At 43.4% G+C, this 19,325-nt stretch overlaps 1 protein-coding gene across 1 annotated transcript in view; it reads left to right on the top strand.

The window, feature by feature from the left end:
- The window catches only part of LOC121292287 (deubiquitinase DESI2), an 86,469-nt gene that overhangs the window by 53,601 nt on the left and 13,543 nt on the right, over window positions 1-19,325 (top strand). The window contains exon 6 of the mRNA XM_041214137.1: window positions 3,558-3,699. Coding sequence (XP_041070071.1) covers window positions 3,558-3,699 — 142 coding nt within the window. The remainder of the gene's footprint in view (window positions 1-3,557; window positions 3,700-19,325) is intronic.

Genomic DNA, 19,325 nt, shown 5'->3' with positions numbered 1-19,325 from the left:
GGCAACGTTCAGCACTACCTGTGCGGGCGGGGGGGGGGGGTGGTGTGGGGAGGAGGGAGAGCAGGTCTGGCGTGCAGTTCGCACATGCACGCGAAAGAGCGCTTCAATCTCCCTGAGGCACGAAGCCCCCTCAGGGCGATCGAAGCACTTTTTTAAAAAAATGATTAAAGGTAGTAAAAATTTTTTAAAAACATGTCCCCTCTGTCACATGAGCTGGGACATGTTTTTAATTCAAAAATAAAGTTCTTGGTTAACGTTTATTTGCTTCAGAAAAACTCATGCCGCTCGTGGATGGAGATACCCGAAAAAATGTAAAGGCCGCTTGGCCTTTTCGCCCGCCCGCCAACCCGGAAGGTTGGACGGGCAGCGTAAATTTGATTTTAATTGGCTTGTTAATGGCCTTAATAGGCCTTTTAATTATCGGTGGGCATGCTGGAGCCAAGTGCACACCCGCCAAATGAAATATCGTGTGAGCGCGTGACGATGTAGGGACGCACGGACCTACATGTGATGTAGGGACCACGTGACATATTATGCTCGGGGGTGTTGGGCACAGGCCCGCTCGCCGGAAGTTAAATTCTGGCCCTAGTCTTTCTTCTTTTCGCTTTTAATGCAAACTTTAATTCCCACTAATATAAATTCAATTTCCAAACCCTTTCACTGATAACTGTTGAGCTCAGGACTCCAAATTAATCGGAGCCTGGAAGCACATTGCACAACTATTATAGACTCTGTATAATGTAGGTCCATTCACAGGCTCCTGTGCTTTATTTACATTGACTGTTAGTTTTTTATTCCCCTGAGACTAGCCTCATATTTATGCTTAGCTCTACCGTAGCATACAGCACATTACCAAATAAACATTTTTACTGTCCCGTCATCACCTTCTGTAAAATTAAATGACCCGGTACCTATTCAGAGTTAAATCTTCTGGTCTGTAGGGCTTAGTTTCAAACTGATTAGTGCATTCAACAAGTGGCCCATCGCACGGTCGCTCACTTGGGTTTCCAACAAAGCATTTATTGAGAAAACCCAAAAACATAGCTTCTGAAAAGCTCCAGATTGCAGCAGAAACCTCCAGCGAATCATGGGCCAAGGTCTGACTCAGTGATCAAGGTCATCAAAGCTTCCAATCATGGTTAAACAAAAAATGAACTTCACAAAAACTTTGTAAAAGCTGCAGTTCAGCTGGGAGGTTTCACAGAAATAATCTCCGACTTAACGGTGGACTTATGATTCGTTTATCTCAATCAAACTTTTTATTTTTATTTAATGCTTGCTTAAACCAGATTCCTGCCACTTATGCTAGTTTCAGCTGCTTCTCAAATTAGCCCGTGTGGCTGTCAGGCCATGCCAAAATTCTCAACTTCCAGCTCATGGCTGTGATTGTTTGTTATATGCAGGCTGATTCTGTGAGTCAGGCCTCTCTCTGTGAATCAAGCCTCACTCTGTGTCAGCTCTGGGATTCAGCTAGGCCTTGCTCTGTGTCAGGCCTTAACCTGTGTGTCAGGCCTCAGTTATGATTCAGGCCTCGCTTGTGTCAGGCCTCGCTCTATGAGTCAAGCTTCACTTTGTGATTCAGGTCTTGGTTTGCCAGGCCTCGCTCTGTGAGTCAGGCCTTACCTTGCGATTCAGCCTCGTTTGTGTCAGGCCTCGCTTTGAAATTCAGGTCTCAATCTGTGATTCAGGACTTGCTCTGCGATCTCACTCTATAATTCAGGCCTCAATCTGTATCAGGCCTCGCTCTGTATCAGGCCTCGCTCTGTGTCAGGCTTCATTCTGTGAACCAGGCCTCACTTTGTGATTCAGGCCTCACTTTTGTCAGGCCTCGCTTTGCAATTTAGGGCCAGGATTTTCCCCTCGGTGATTTAGGGGCAGGGTCTACTTGCCGAGGGGAAAATGACACGGGATAACGTTGGGAGGAATCCCCGACATTATCCCGGTCCCTTTAAATATTCACGAAGGCAGGCGGACAGGGAAATCAGCTGTCCGCCCGCCGACCTGTCAATGGCCAATTAAGGCCATTGACAGGTTAATTAACCTTATTAAACACCCTGCCCAGCCAACCTTAAGGCTGGTGGGCAGGCCAGGAGCCCCAGCGGGCTGCAGTTTATTAATGAAACTTCATCCACTGGCAGGATGAAGTTTCATGTCCGTTTTTTAAAAAAATTTATAAATTTTGTGTTTATTATTAACATGTCCCAACTCGTGTGACATTGTCACTTGAGGGGGACGTTACTAATTGTAATATTTATGTAATTTTAGAGTTTAGTTACCTCTCATGAATCTCCCTGAGACAGGACTTTTCCTCAGGGAGCAATGCACTCTTTCACCCGCATGCGTGAAACAGCACACTTTGACAGCTGGGGATTCCCTCCCCCCACCCCCCCCGGCACAGGAAGTGCATAGCACTTCTTGTTGGGCAGGCCACTGGACAAGCATTAATTGGCCCGCCTACTCAAAATGGCAGCGGGCCCCGTTTCGGCGGCGGGGATCAGCTGCCCACCCATCAAGGTAAGAATTCTGCCCTAGATCTCAATCTGTGATTCAGGCTTTGCTCTGCGACCTCACTCTATCAGGCATCGCTTGCTCTATCATTTTACCCAAAGTAATGATGGGACATTATAAATATTCTCAGGGCCCTTCAGCTAGAGATTAGAAACACGGGACGAGTTTTCCAGCACTCCGAAGGTTCTCCGGCAGTGGGGCTGGCGAGCCACTGAAATCTTTGTTCACATCAGTGGGACTGGAAGAACCTGCAGGCGTGAGGGGCTGGAAAATTCCACCCAAAGTCTTTGCTGATGACTATCTATTGATCATGCTGGATAATGCATGTGGCTTTAGTTCTGTATGAGGCTGAACTAATACTATTGTTATTATGAGACCCCTGAGCAAGTGGAAGATCAGCCACGATCATATTGAATGATGGAGCAGGCTCAAAGGGCCTAATGGCCCATTCATGTTCCTATTTCTCATGTCACGTTCTTAACTAGGGCCCATGCCTGAAAAACAGGCAGACATGTGCAGTAGCTTGAGCCAGGAGAGAGATATCCTGCAGTTCATGTGGTGGTAAAAACCTATCAGTTTTGCACTAGAAACCATTTTTTTTAACCAAAAAAAAAATGTCTTCAGGGGCTGAAGGAGTTGAGAGAGGAGGAAATTAGGAGAAAGACAGGGATGAGCTGGGGCAGGAAAAGGTGGCTGATGCAATAGTTTCACAGCCCAGGCATCTGTCTCAAATATAATAAATGTAATATAAGAGATAAAAAGAATGATATTGATCAAAGAAAATGCAGTAAAAATCAAAGCTACTGATTTAGAGTTGTCACAGAAATTTACTGAATCATGAAAGTGTCAGCTTTATAACACAGAATGCCGTGTAGTAAATATGCAAAGTGCTTTATTCTATCGGTGTTAATCAGTGAGCCCTGATAATGCATGGTAGAACATCCCTATTGTCGTGTACAGCCTATCCTCTGACTCACAGTGATCAATGCCACGGGAAATTGGAACATACCAAATATATTCCTGAAAACAAAATTGTTGTTTTTATTCAGAGAGGCCATCGCCCTTGGCACCACAGACTTCACAGAGGAAGATGTCGACAAAATTATTGAAGAGCTTGGGAAGGAGTTCAAGGGCAATGCCTACCATCTCATGCACAAGAACTGTAACCACTTCTCTGCAGGCCTGGCAGAGGTATGATAATATGGGGCTTGTTTATGTACTCTAGCACTGCAGTGTGATAAAATATGAATCTGCACATGAAGCACTGAATATATATTAATTTATTAATAATAAAACAACAAGAGTAATATCAAAATCCCTTTGCAAGTTGTGGAATGGTTTTAACTTATGTTTCATGACACTGTGAATTGAATACATTCTCATCTGTTCTGCATCATAATCCAATTTGTGTTGTAGAATTTCACAACGCCAGAGCTATTAATCTAATCTTGGTTAGGTATATGTATTACATAAGAGAAAAGGATATCAGGCTCCATCCTTGGCTGAATCTAGCTCCACATACCAACCGTTCCTTCTCCTGGGAAGGCATAAAACTGGAGATGCTATGGGTGTTTAGTCAAGCCCAAGTCACTGCCAAACTCATTAAATAGGGCATATCGAATGTCTACAGTCCTGTTTCCTCAAAAGTGCAGGCCTGTGATCTGTGTCATTGTACTTCAATGGAGACAAATTATTTTACAACCACTTCTCTCTCCTACTGTTGGACAGCCATTATACTGTTGTTCCTGAAATGCAAGATGGTGCTCATTCTTCAATGCCAATTCTGACCTTTGCAGTCAGCTCACCCTAAGTTTTTACAATTGGAAATTAGGTGTTTTTTTTTAATTGTAACATGTATAAAACTGTTGCACAACTAGGAAGTGAGGTGTGGGGGAGAGAGTGGTCAGGAGAGGGGAAGATTATTCAAGGTCTATAAGGCTGGGGAGATATCTGCTCCATCTATTTGCGTCTGTTATGGAAGGGTTTCTTAAATCATTGTATTGCTCGTTCAAATGATTTGGCAATAGTTTTTTTTCAAAATAAATGGTATACTTGACAGTCTTCAATCTAAAGCTATCACTTGTGCTTTGCATGGTTAATGGAGCCCAGGTCTAATAGGTAGCTATAATTGAGATAGGTTGTTTACTGAATTCTATATAAAGTTCCCATTATATCTTCAATTTATCAAGTGACAGGAAGTGTCAGAAACTTAGATTTGTGCAGGTTAAAACTATTAATCAAATTTATTTATACTTAAATAATTTACGGAAGCAAAGATATTTATCAATTCAAGAAACTACAAAGAATACTTTTTAAACTTAGTCCAGAAACAGCTAGTATCAGTTTTATTTTAAAAATTCCTTGAATGAAACCATCTCATCCTCTCGCATGTATTATTCCCAGTTATCAAAATATTGGCAGTAGGTTCAACAAATATGGAATAAGAGTACAAAAGATTTACAAAAATGGATTTGTTTGTGCTACCTTGAAGTGTTCATATAAAATAACAACTGATGGAATTCCAGACATTAAGGCTTGCATGTTTTAATGTCGCACTTTATCTCATGTTTGTTACATAATAGTTTCCATTAAGAACATCTTAGGGACTGAAAACTGCATCTTTTTTCTCCATTGCCTACAGGATTAACATTCCTAGGCTGAATAAATACCTCCAAATTATGGCACATCTTATTGGAGATTAAACAGGGGAACCAGCACACTCTTTAACAGGACCCATGCTTGCAGGTTAACCTGCTTGGTTGAGTTTAGTTCAATAAAATCATTGGGGTAGTTTTCTGAGTTTGTGCAGTTGGTGGTCAGCTTTTTCCACTTGCTGTGCACATAAGGAAATCTCAGGAATGTGTCCTCAATTCTCATGTTCAGGTGGTTGTTCTTCACGCGAGAGCCAATATGGTGAATGTTAGCAGTCATCAGAATATAGTCAGATCATGTACTCACCTGACTCCTACACCATAAATACTTTTCAACATGAGATCTTGGATAGTAAGTAAGGTTGGAAACCATGTACATCTTGAAAATAACTAAGCCTGAGTGTGATATGCAAATACACAAACTTCTTTACAATGAAGCTAGATATTTAGTATGAAGTCTGATTTTTAGCATCACAAATATATATTTATATTTTGGGGTATATGGTGACTTAGTAGTAATGTCACTGAACTAGTAATCCAGAGGCCCAGGCTAATGCTTTGAGGCCGTGGGTTCAAATCCCACCATAGCAGCGGGTGGAATTTAAATTGAACTAGCAAATCGGAATATAAAGCTAGTCTCAGTAATGGTGACCATGAAAACTATCATTGATTGTTGTAACAACCCATCTGGTTCCCTAATGTCCTTTAAGGAAGGAAATTTGCTGTCCTTACCTGGTCTGGCCTACATGTGACTCCAGGCAAACAGCAAACTCCCTCTGAAATGGCAGAGTAAGCCATTAAGTTTAAGGGCAATTAGAGATGGGCAACAAATGCTGGCCTTGCCAGCGATGAGCACATTTCATGAAACAATAAAGAAAATAAATATATATAATATATATTACATGTGGTTATCACCGCTGTTACCTTGTAATTAATCCTTTTATCTTTTCAAACAACGTAATCACTCTGTTTTAGCCAGTTTTTCTTTCATTCTTGCGGTATAGCTAAATCATTTCGTATTTTCTCTGTTTGCCTTCCTTTTTCAACCTGATGATGAGGATAAAATACTTTATTTTGCTGACAAAGAACTTTTAAACTTCTCTGCCTGCTCTTCACTGACTGAATGGCTGAAACTGTCACAACTTATTAATATCCAGGCAGTGCTTTCTAAGAAATCTGTTTTAAATAAAACATTTTATTCATGATGTGTAATAAACTGGTTAAAGTGACTACAGTTAAAAAAACTAATCATAGAATCAGAAAAGGCACAGTCAAAGTTCTAAACCTCACAATGCAGATACGAGAGAAAGAGCCGCAAATTGTCTATTAGGTGTTAAAATGTCCTTTTCAGATATCTGACTTTTAACAGTTTCTTGAAGTGGAACAGATTCTTCAGTTGAATCAATGGGGACTTCTTTTATTCATTGGTGCACAGGAGATGTTACACATAGAAAAGGTGAATATTAAATGGCTGTGGTGTCTGGTTTGCCCCAGACAGAACTGCTGATCATTGAAAGACATTTTAATGCTGTCAGTCAATCATGACAATACAATGTTAATAAAGACACAAGCACCCAAACACCCTTGTTTAAAACACCAACACCCAGTCTTTAAAATATGCAGTTCAAGTTACACCTAGTTCAAAGCACCTTTATCCGAACTCATTCCTAATTTAATTGGACTTTTTTCCTTGCTTTTCACTCTCGCTCCCCGTTCTACTGCTTTGGGCTGGCTTTTTGGGGAAGCAGGAAGGTCAAGTCGGGTAGCTTCCATCTCCTTTAAAAAGCCCCTCCAGAGGCAGCTCAGAGGTAGCCTTACATCAGCATCATGTATGCTTCTGATGTTAATGTTCTGATGTTAACCCTTTACTCTACAATGGAGGTGGGTGAGTATTGGGAAAGGCGGGTTAGAAGGCCCACCCTGGTTCTCTGGGACTTCGGACAAGTTGTACTATTACCTGTTAGACCTTTAACCCTCATCCCTCACACCACCCTCAGCCAGTCACTCAAACCCCCATTCCCCCTCCTTGCCCCCTTATATGTCCCATGGCACTTTGTACTCCCCCACCCGTCCCATACCCCCATTCTCCCTCCATGCCTCTCATATACCCCATGACCCCTCCATGCCCCCTCATAACCCCCATGCCCCGTGCCATTTTCATACACTTTCCAGTACCCCTTGCCCCTTCCATGCCTCCTGCATCCTCCATGTCCATCCACCCAGTATCCACTATATATAGAACCAATGAACTATATAACAGTAGCAGGTGTTTGAAATGCTCATCAAAAAACATCCCCCCCAGAAAATCTCCTTTGAAAAAAACTGCGGTTCTGACAATCCTATGTAAGTGTCAATCAGATGCAGCCATTCATAGTATCAATGACAGAAGCTTTAAACCTCTTCACACCTTTTATTCTTCTCCAAGTAAACATACAGACATTGAAATGTCATGTGAAAGAAAGAAAAACTTATTATAGCCTCATAAATATATTAACAGCCATTCTTAAGCTGTCTAAATGTGCTGAGCCAAGTATTCATAAAGCGGCCATCTGGCTACAGTATTAACAGAAACAGATGGTCAGACATGGGGGTTATGAAAGGGCATGGAGGGGGCATGGGCAATGTAAGAGGGCATTGGGACATAGAGCAGGCATAGGAGTATGAGATGGCATGGAGGTGGCATGGGGAACAGGAGGACACATGGAGCGGGCATGGAGGATATAATGGGGCATGGGTGAGACCTCTTAGACTTACCTGTCAGAGGTTTCCCAAATCCAGACTATAGTTCAGACACCTCTGAGGAGCCATGAACCATGGGTCCTCAAGAAGCTGGTCAGACACCACAAAAATTTATGGGGACATGAGATACCTATACTGGCATTGCAGCTGGCCAGGTCAGAAGTGCAGGATGTGGACTCGCTATCTGAAACCCTTATCCTGTGCCGGTGAAAATTGCCAGAAAGGGAAATGGGGGCGGAACCCCCAGAATTGGGTCCCACCTGCCATTTCCAAAGTCCTCCAGAATTAGCCCGACTCTGTGAAAATCTGGGCCTTTGTGTTTAGAAAAAGACAAGGCGGGCTGCCTCTGCCTTTCCATTTTGTACCTTCTTGTTTGAACTATACCATAGCCAGACAGAACTTCCTATGTTGTTATGTCAGCATCAATTGTTCTCAAGTCTGGTGGAAACTGTGGAGCAAACCCCACAGGCTCGATACCAACTGTAATAATAGTTGTACAAGGTAGCATAGCTATATATTCCGTTAATATAAAAACACACGCTCATATATTAAAGCCTGATTCTGCAGTGGTTAGAAAAGATGTAAGGCTAGGCCTGGAGCTACTGGAAACATTACTTTGTTAGCAAGCCGTGAAAAGATATTGTACATTAGTTAAACAATTATAGGGAAGATAATGCCAGACTAATAGGTTTTTGTTATAGATACCTAGGAATGGGATAAGAAGCAAAGCCATAAGTGATACACATGGTTTCTCATTAATGAATAAAGGTCATTGACCTGAAATTAACCAAATGTAATTAAAATGGGTTGCTTTAAAGACACAATAATGCATATAAAATATACAGCCACTGAAGGTCTTTTTGAGTCTTGCTGAGGCTAGTCTAAGTTAATGAAACATGCTTTTGATCTCTTGAAAAGAGCTCCTGGTATGTAAGGTATAATGTTCCAATTAGTACCTATATACAACATACACTGCATGTGAAGGGTGGTAATAAAATCAGAAAATGCTGGAAAAACTCAGCAGGTCTAGCAGCATCTGTGAAGAGGGAAACAGAGTTAACGTTTCAAGTCCGTATGACTCTCCTTAAGAGCTGCTCTGAAGAAGAGTCAGGCGAACGCGAAGAATTGGGCAGAATCATCTCAGATTTGCACCAAGTGCAATAGTAGGTGGGAAAAAATTCATTTTACCCGCTGGCCACAAAGGCAGGGTTTTCACATCGTATCGTCCCATTCCCCGTCTCCTTAATTATGCAGCCACAGGAAAAACTCTGTCTCGCTGGCGGGCAGCCTCTATTTTGCCCACCACGCCAATACCTCACCGCTCCCTCACGCCAGGTACCATATCTAAACTGCAGCCACGCGCACGCTTCTCAATGCTTGCAACCCAGGATTGATCCAGTGAATACATGGTCCCAAAAACCAAGGAGAGTGCAGCCCCCCCATTTCAACGATGCATCCCTGGGACACCTTCTGGAAGCTACAGAGACCCGCTGCGATGTCCTCTACCCCCCGCTCTGGACACAGGAGGCCCATCAGTCTCACCATTCTGGCCTGGGAGGCATTGGCAGAGGTGGTCAGTGCCAATGCTGCACACAAGAGGCTAGCCATCTAGTGCAGAAAATAGAAAATCTCATCCGTGCCGCCAGGTTAAGGCAACCATCTCATCACTCTAAACTCACATACTCAAGCCCATCACACCTTCACTGGCATCTCACTCACTGCCTGCTCAAGGGACATCACCACTCATTCTCTCACACACACCCTCACATCTCCATCTGGCCTCATCTCCTCTGGAGTCTGCCTCCTCAGCCCTCACCATCTTGAGGCCACTTGCATAGATCAACTTGTGCCCCCACACACACCCTGGGATACACTCTTTTCCCCAGTACAGTCATCACCCTGCAGCCTCTTCCCTTGCCCGAGGCCACTTCACCCCATTCCCCAAGCAAGCCATAGCCCTGCAGCCGTTGAAAAGCCACCCCCGGCCTTATGGCTGGTTTGGTAGGTAGAGACCTGCCTGTGACCCCCCGTAAGGTGTGGTGCTGTCTGTGAAGCCTGGAGCTGATGACCACAAGTGCTGCCCAAAGCAAGGTAAGCAAACAAGCCTCGAACTCCTGAGTGAAGTGCAGCTCGCCAGGTGCACATTGCTAATGTACGATTGTGAAACCCTGACATGCCCGAATGATCCAACATGGGGGTGGGGTGGGGAATGGTTCCAGCGAGCAGGGCTTATAATGAAATGCTAAAGTATTGAAATTAGGGTCCCGATGTGCGGCAGTGGGAAACGCAGCCCGTTATTGAAGGGGGGAATCGGACAATTGCAAACTGGTTTCACAATGGCGTGAAACGGAATTTTGGCCTTCTCGCTATATTGGCCCCACCCCCACATTGCCCGCCATGACGCCCGCGCCAACTGGGCCGGAAAATCCCTGCCATTAAATCTGTTCGTCTCTCTCCACAGATCCTGCCAGACCTCCTGAGTTTTTCTGTTTTCATTTCAGATTTCCAGCATCCACAGTATTTTGCTTTTACCTTAATGTAAAGGGTTGCTTTTCATTACCCAATTGACTTGAATTAATAAAAAGTTAATACCAGAGTTTCAATGTTTTCTCGTCTTCTAACCTGTATTAGAGGTGGAGGTTATATGACAATTAGCTGTATAAACCCAACACCAAAGTCACCTTTCCATGAGCAGCCATTCTTATGCCAAATAAGTAGCAAGTTGACAGTGTTATTCCATAAGATGGAGATACAGTAGAACAGCAGCCCAGTTTTTAATAAATACTCCCAGCACAACCAGACATTGAGATAACCTATTCTTTGCCTTACCAGTGAGTGCTTGATGCTGACATTGGAGCACGGGTGAGGGTTTCTTTTTCCAAGTTCATGGTACAACTGAAGAGCTTTATCCTTAGGCTAGAAACACAGGTCGATTGCCTCCTAGTTACATTCATTAAAAATGAACAAATGAAAACTCCTGGGCCAGAGGACAAGGCTTCTTGCTGGTAGATCATACTAAGGAAGATTGACCCATCCGTGTATGAAGCAGAAAAGATACTTCTCTCTTGGATGAGTGAAAACATCACATCAAAAGAAAAATCCCATTTTGAAAAGCCAGTTTCATTCTGCTGCTCACAGCAAGATTCAAAACTTTACCTCAGAAGTTAGGGCTGGCTCCATCTTGTGCTGTTGACTCAACATTGTTTACCCAATCAATCAAGAACTCACATGTAATAAACTTGGAGAGTGCAGGGTGGGTTTCTTGTAAGAAACAGTGAACTTTATTAATAGACTCCAGATGAGGCTACATGCTTGCTCCAAGACCAAGGCTAAAAAGCTCCACCCCTAAGATTCCCCACACCTAAGGCTGATTGGTCCATACAGTCACATGATCCCCATAACAGTAAGAAATGGTTTAATTTACAATCATTACATTCCTCCCCCTTTACGTTTGTTTGGCCCTCTTATTTAGAAAACATCTGAACCCATATTATATACGATCATATGCAGTTGATGCCATTATAAATTCAGTCCTTGAGGAGGTTTTCGGATTCAGGTAGAGCGACACAACTCTACAACAGGAGGTTCTTCTATTGGCTTGATTTGAACAGGAACTACAGCTTCAGGGACATCCCTAGGCAATGGTAGTTCAGAATTATTTACTTCAGCAGAGACATCAGGTATGTCTCTTTGTCGATCTGGCACCTCAGGTGTCGAAGTCTTGATTTTGGTTTCAGGTGGATTAACTGGTTTTTGGAGGGTTTCTCGACTTCTGAGATGATCCACGTGTTTCCTAATAAGCCTGTTTTCCACTTCTACCTGATAAGATAAAGCTCCTGTTTCAGAAACAATCGTTCCAGGGACCCATCTCGGCTCTGTTGCACAATTTCGTTCACAGTAAACTCTCGACCTTTACTGTAAACATCATGATTTACTTTGGCTTCCTGGTTTCTCTCCACCTTCCCCTCTAAATTAGGAAATAATAGACTCAATCTTGTATAAAGTTGGCACTTCGTTAACAATTCTGAAGGTGTTAAACCGGTGGTCGCAGGAGGAGTTGTACAATAGCTGAACAGGAATCTTGAAATTCGTGTTTCTAATGTACCCTCTGATAATTTCCTCATATCTGTTTTAAAGGTTTGCACCACTCTTTCTGCCAAGCCATTAGATGAGGGATGGTACGGTGCTGTTCTTATGTGATTAATTCCATTTTGGTTCACGGATCTTTGGAATTCAGTACTACTGAAAGCTGTATCATTGTCTGACACAATAGCTTCAGGTAAACCAGGAACACAAACTCTGGCACAGTTTTTCAATGGTTGCAGGCTAAGTAGGTGATCTCACTTCAAACATGTCCATCCATCTGGAATGTGTGTTGATAATCACAAGAAACACAGTGCCTAGAATTGGACCTACGTAGTCAATATGTAGTTTAACCCAGGGTCGACCAGGCCACTAACATGGATGCAGTGGGGCTGAAACGGACAACTTCTGCTTGGTTGCTGCAGTGTTGCTGACACTGGAGATGGCATTTCAGCATTTTTTTGATATCACTATCTGTACCCGGCCACCAGATATAACTTTGTGCGAGCATCTTCATTTTCGAAATACCAGGATGCGCACTATGGAGTTCTACTATTAATAGTTCTCTTCCTTGCACAGGGATAACTACTCTTTCTCCCCATAATAAAATACCTTCTTGTCAACTCAATTCGGATCTATGTACAAAGAATTATTTTAATTCTTCAGGAACTTGTGCGTTTGACTTGTAACACTTGTTCATGGACTCTTCATAAATTTGGAACCCGATTTGTCCAATTCTTTAACTGTCTCATGCAGACTGATGAGGAGTCCAGGAAATTTAATGCAAGTACTACCTCTTGAGGTACTGGAACATGTGTAATACTATCTAGCAAAGGGAGATGACTAAGGGCTTCTGCATTTGGTATATGCACACCCAGACGGTGCATAAAAGTGTACCCATATGTCGACAAAATTAAAGCCCATCTTTGAATTCTAGCAGAAGCTATCGGTGGGATTGCCTTATCTTCACTAAACAAACCTAACAGTGGTTTGTGATCTGACACAATGCTGAAGTGTCGACCATGTAAATATTGCTGGAACTCCTTTACTTCAAATACGATAGATAAGCCCTCTTTTTCAATTTGTGAGTATCCTTTCTCGGCTGTAGAGAGGGTCCTGGATACATCTCCTATTGGTCTTTTAGATCCATCCTCCATCTTTTGTGACAACACTGCTCTTACTCCATAGGGAGATGAATTACAAGTGAGCATCAATTCCTTAGATGGGTCATAGTGCACTAACAGACACGACGAGTGTAAAAGCTTCTTAACTCTAGTGAAAGCTTCCTCTTGCTGAGCTTTCCAGGACCATCTGTGGTTCTTCTTCAATATTAAGTGTAAAGGGGCTAACACTGCAGATAAATTAGGCAAAAATCAACCATAATAGTTTACCGTGCCCAAAAAATGACTTGAGCTCCGTGACGTTGGTAGGAGAGGGCGCTTCCTTGATGGCTCTGACTTTCTCTTCTAATGGATGCAACCCTTGAGCATCCACTCGATGACCCAGATACGCAACTTCCTTTACTTGGAATGTGCACTTTTCTCTTTTTAAACTAACACCAGCCTCTTAAAATCTCTTCAGAACCTCTTCCAGGTTTGCCACATGCTCTGCTTCTGTGGACCCTATGATTAGGACATCGTCCAGGTACACTATAACTCAGGGGAGTCCTTGTAGTAAGCTTTCTATTGTTCTCTGGAAAATCACACAGGCGAAGGACACAGCCAAGGGGAGATGTGTATACTGGTACAGGCCCTTAATCGTGTTTATGGTGACATAATTTCTTGATGTGTCGTCCAGCTCAAGCTGATGGTATGCATGATTCATATCCAGTTTAGTGTAGGATCTTCCTCCTGCAAGTTTGGCAAACAGGTTTTTAACCTTTGAGATTGGGTATTGGTCTAATTTCGCAGCCTTGTTTACAGTTAATTTATAATCCCTGCGGATGCAAATGGTTTGGTCTGGTTTTAGTATAGGGACTATGGCTGCTGCCCACTCTGAAAACTGGATTGGCCATATTATTCCTAATTCCTCCAAATGACATTATTCCATATCAACCTTTTCTCTCAGAGCGTAAGGCACAGGTCTTGGCTTAAAAAACCGGGAAGTTGCTTCAGGGTCGACGTATATTTTAGCTTGTAGACCTTTGATTTTTCCCAACTTATCTTGGAATACTCTGTCATACTTTTTCAACAATTCTGGAATTCCTCCAGTCCTGATCCGAAAAATTTCTAACCAATTTAGTTTGATTTCCTTCAACCTGTTGAGGCCCAGAAGGCGAGGTCCTTCTCCAATCACAACAATTATTGTCAGCTGAGCTGTTGTCTGTATGATACATGTACAGAGGTGATGCCTTTCACTTGTATTGGTTCTCCTGTGTATGTTTTTAACTGAGCAGAGGTTTTCCCCAAACTGGCTGGGTACCTTCTCTGAGGTATTTAAAGATGTGTTCTCCCACCACTGTGGTCGATGCCCCTTTGTCCACCTCCATGAGCAGAGGCTTTCCATTTATTTGAAATGTAACAGTGATTGGTTCAGTTTTCCTGGCCTACAGATTGTGTAGGGAATAAACGTCAGCTTCAGTAACTTCTGGCTCATCTATATTGAGCATTTCATTTAACTTGTCCTGTTGTCTGAATGGCTGTCTTGATCAAGTCCTGCACTGTTTAACAACATGCCCTTTTTGTGGCCGTAGTGGCATCCTGCCTCTTTAAATCTACAGGCATCGGGTGCATGATTTCCCCCACAACGGTAACACTTTAACTTCTGGGTTACTGGTGAGCTGCCTCCAGTATTTCTTTTTGTTTTTCTAGTAGTGACTGTGTCCTGCTTCACTGCAGTCTCCCTGATCTTCACACCACACCCGGGGTCAGGTTCTCACCCCAGTTGTAAAACTGCGCCGTGTTGCACACTCTGCAGAGCCTGCAAGTCCCTCTCAGCGCTCTCCATTGCTAGCGCTATCTCCATGGCGCACTTCAGGTCTATCGCAACTTCTGCAAGCAAATGGTGCTGAATGGCCTCATCGTTTATGTTGTTTATCAAACAATCTTGCAAAATGTCGACTAGAGTATCACCGAAGTCTCAGTGCTCGTTTAACTGTTATAACTTTGTAGTGTACATTGCAATCAACTTGAGAAATAAACTTGAATCTTTGCACGATCACAGAGGGTTTAGGCTGAAAATGTCCTTTCATGAGGTGGACCAGCTCGGTGAAGGATCTGGAATTTGGTGCAGTTGGAGCCGTCAAGCTATGGATTAGATTATAGGCTTTACTCTCGCAGACACTCCGGAGAATTGTTTTCTGTTTCTCCTCCGCCGTTAATTCATTAGCTACAAAGTAGAACCCTAATCGCTCAATGCATTGACAGGTGAGTCAGACGGGTCAATTCTGCCAAAGTGAGGCATTGCTGGCGAGTATACTTCTTTTATTCCCTTAAAATATCGGAATGCTGCATCAGCGCTTTTTATTCTCATCACCAGTCGTAACAAACTTGGAGAGTGCTGGACGGGTTTGCTGTAAGGAGCAGTGCACTCTATCAACAGGCTTCAGAGGAGACTACATGCTTGTTGCAAGAAAACAGCTAAAAATCTCCATCCCTAAGATTCCCCACACTTAGCGCCGATTAGTCTATACAGTCACATGACCCGCACAACAGTAAGAAATGGTTTAGTGCACCTATCGTTTTACTGGACCCTGACCTGATTGCTCCCAGACAAAGTACCTCAGTAGCCTGGATAATTTGGAAAATAATGGTTGGGAAGGAGGAGGAACGGGAGTGCAGCAGTTGTTAAAGTACAAAGATACTTATTGATTCTGCTTTCTGTAATCTCTGATCCGCAACGTTTGAGCAACCTCAGAGACTGTTAGCTGGGCCAAGACACACAACTTTGGAGCTTTGACTTAGTTAATAATTCATAGCTGGCACCTAACCAACATTAAAGCTGCATTTTAACTGTACTTATTAAATGTTCCAAACATGCCAACGCCTCTACTGCGCAACAGGACATACAGCCGGATTACATTGTGTGCCACAACACAAATACTGTAAAAAAAAAAAAAAAGCATGAGAATTGGCCCAATCCAGTGCATATTCATCAATCAGTGCCATTTGGCTGAGGTCAGCAGTACAAGGCAGTCAGAAACAGAACACATGCATTGTTGGGAGTATGAGTAGGAGGTAGTGAATATCAGGGAAGGCCTAACTCTAGGAATGTCCAGCATCAGGACACACACATTAAAGAGATAGACAGCAATTGGTTCATGGTGAAGTGGATACTTAATCAGGAGACAGATCAAGAGTAATGTGTTAAGAATAAGAAACGTGACCATAAGGCGTGAATTGAGATTGTAGTTGGGACAGCATTTCAGTCTATTCCGCCCACTTTTAACCCTTGGAGTGCAACGATGTAAGTGAGTAAGTAAAAGGTGGACTTCTTAGGATGCACTGCTACTTCAGCGAGAAATGTGCATTGCGCCTGACCACTGCAACCTTGACTCACTCTTAACAACACAAAGACCTGCCTCAGCACTTTGCGGGAGAAGTGGGTTCCTTGTTATGTCTGATTTTTGTGCGCAGAATTCAGGCAGGGGAACCAATTCTCAGACATGATCCTACATGTTGATTCCTTCCGAGAAGTGCATCAAATTGACTGGAGGCACCTTCCAAGTGTCTGGGTGTGCTGGCCTAGAACATGTGTCAGACTCCTTGAATTTGCCACTTTTAAGGATCCCCCTGCCAAATTCAGTAGAAAGTGCTCAGGGCATACGCTGCTCTGCCCCACGCTCAGCATTTCCATGTGTTCTTTGGCAGAACCAGCATCCCTTGAGGGAAGCTATCGAAGATCAGGAAAAGGACTGGATTTTGTAATGACGATGAGACTGTTAGCATTCCATTTCATTACTCTGTGAAACTGGCAACAGCTCCTGGCATCCACATATGAGCTGTTACATGTGAAAATCCAGAAGCTGCTGTCGATGATTCCCTGCTCCACCACCAGGTGCAAAGCCCTCACAGATGGAAATCACAGATTTGACGTGACCGTGCCCTTTTTATGTTGTTAGCCTCGCTGAAAAAAAGACTTGCATTTATCTAGCACTTTTTATGACTTCTGGACATCTTAACCTTCCGAAATGTAGTCACTATTGTAATGTAGGGAATGTGGCAGCCAAACTGCACACTACAAACTCCCACCAACAGCAACATGGTAATGACGAGGTAATCGTGTTTCTGTGATGTTGATTAAGGATCAATATTGTCTGGGACACCAGGGATAACTCCCCAGCTCTCCTTTCAAACAGTGCCGTGGGATCATTCGCGTCCACCTGAGAGGGCAGGTGAGGCCTGGGTTAATGTCACATCCGGCACCTCCAACATTGCAGCACTTCTTCAAGACTGCATTGGAGCGCAGCTTTGATTTTTGTGCTCAAGTCCTAGAGAGGGACTTGAACCCAGAACCTGTGACTCAAAGCCAACTATGCCATCAACTGTGCCACAGCTGATATAGCCCATAGGTCCCATATAGATCAGTTTAAAACCTCATGAAAAGCTCACCTTTTTGAATGAGGGATGTAACTGGGCTTTTAATGGTGCATGATGTTCATAATTACTGCTAAACACCCTCTTTAACCTAGACAAACAAATGTTGTATTTGTGAAATGTGAAATTTTGTTATCTCATGTTAAAAAAACCCTAGAATTTGCTGAAGATTTTCAAAACAGTAAAAAGCACTTTAAAAAAATGTTTATGATTTTTCAGCTTCTACTTTAATAACTTGTGTAAGTCCCAATTTTTATTTCATTTTCTGTAAAATTATAAAAAGTGGATGATAAAACATGTTTGTTATTTCCTGGCTTTCTGTCTGTGAGAATTCTTCAACATGATTGGCTGCTCAGCCTACTTGATGACATCGCTCTTGCTGGTCAACAGAGATCCCCAATAGATAGCATTAGGATTAAGTTAATATTTGGAAAGGGTCAATCCACACCACGGAGATCTATATGGAATGTTTTCTTTAAAGTCAGCTGCAACCCTGTCACTGGCCACTGACCACAAAATCCAGGCCAACTTCTTTACTTAGCTTAAGGTGGAGCTGGAGTATTCTTCACGGTTCCAAAGGAATACCACAGGTCAGTACTAGCTCACACTCACCTCTTCCCTGTTTACTTTTACTGCACCCTCATGTCCCCCAAGCCATATCTGCAGGCTGGCTCAGCACCTGAACTGGCCAATCCTGAGAAGGCCCCAATCAGCAAGCTGCATTGGAATATCCGATAGGCATCCATCACTTGCTGGCATGATGTAGGTGAGGCCTGAGGCCCAATTTCAAGCAAGGTTGGGGTGTTTGCCTTCATATGTCCAGATGTAGTGCGCACTGCGAGGCAGTTTTCTGGACAAGATCAGCTTAGCACAATAGTTGCAACATGCACAGTTCATACTGAAGCAAGAAAGAGAAAGAACAATGCTTGTTCTGCCCTCTTAAATCAAGCACATTAAACAATAATGCAAAATAAATAAATTGCTGATGGGTTGTCAGTGGTGTTGCTGCTGATGCCATCTGTCGCTCTGTACAAGCTCAAATTTCCCCAGTCCACCACACTGCTGAACTGAAAACGACCCCCCCCAAAAAATTACATCAGAATCTCCCCTTTTCATCCAAATAGAAATGCACCCAATATAGCTCTGGGTAAAAAACACTGCCAACATCTTCTTCTGCTGCATCTGTGGAATCAGTCCCATCAGGAGGCACAAATTGATCCAGCCATCCCATCAGTTAAGTGAAGTAATCTAACGAGAGCATTATGGTATTGTTTGGATGTCTATTGTGTGCAGACACTCAAGTTACTGCTGACCGAGCTTCAACTTATGCCAAAGTGTAAACGCTAAGGCCCCCCCCGGGTAAATGAAACAAAATTCTGCTTCTGAACCAGTGCAATTACTAACAGAGCTCCATGAAAAGAAGCCTAAAACGTCAGAGGTTGCTCTTGACGGAGGATATGTGAAAACTGAAAGAAAACTGAAAGAATGAAGTAAAACATGGGCTAGAATTTTTCCTTCGTCGGGCAGGCTCGGCGGGAGCGGGAGGGGGCAGTCAGGAAGCCGCCCGCCTCCCACTATCCGCTCTGTGCCACGATTTCACGCGGGTGGGCCAATTAAGGCCCGCCCTGAATGGATCGCGGGCGGCAGTGCTCAGCGCTGCCTGTGCAGGCGGTGGGGGGGGGGGGGGGGAGAGGGAGAGCGGGCCTGGCGTGCAGTTCGCGTGAAAGAGTGCTTCAGTCTCCCTGAGGCACAGAGCTCACAGATTAGGCATTCTGCCAAATGACTTTGACAGGCTGCTCGGGGAACCATC

This window comes from Carcharodon carcharias, chromosome 20, assembly GCF_017639515.1.
Source record: "Carcharodon carcharias isolate sCarCar2 chromosome 20, sCarCar2.pri, whole genome shotgun sequence".
Classification (NCBI taxonomy): domain Eukaryota; kingdom Metazoa; phylum Chordata; class Chondrichthyes; order Lamniformes; family Lamnidae; genus Carcharodon; species Carcharodon carcharias.
This window is presented reverse-complemented; position numbering and strand designations above follow the sequence as displayed.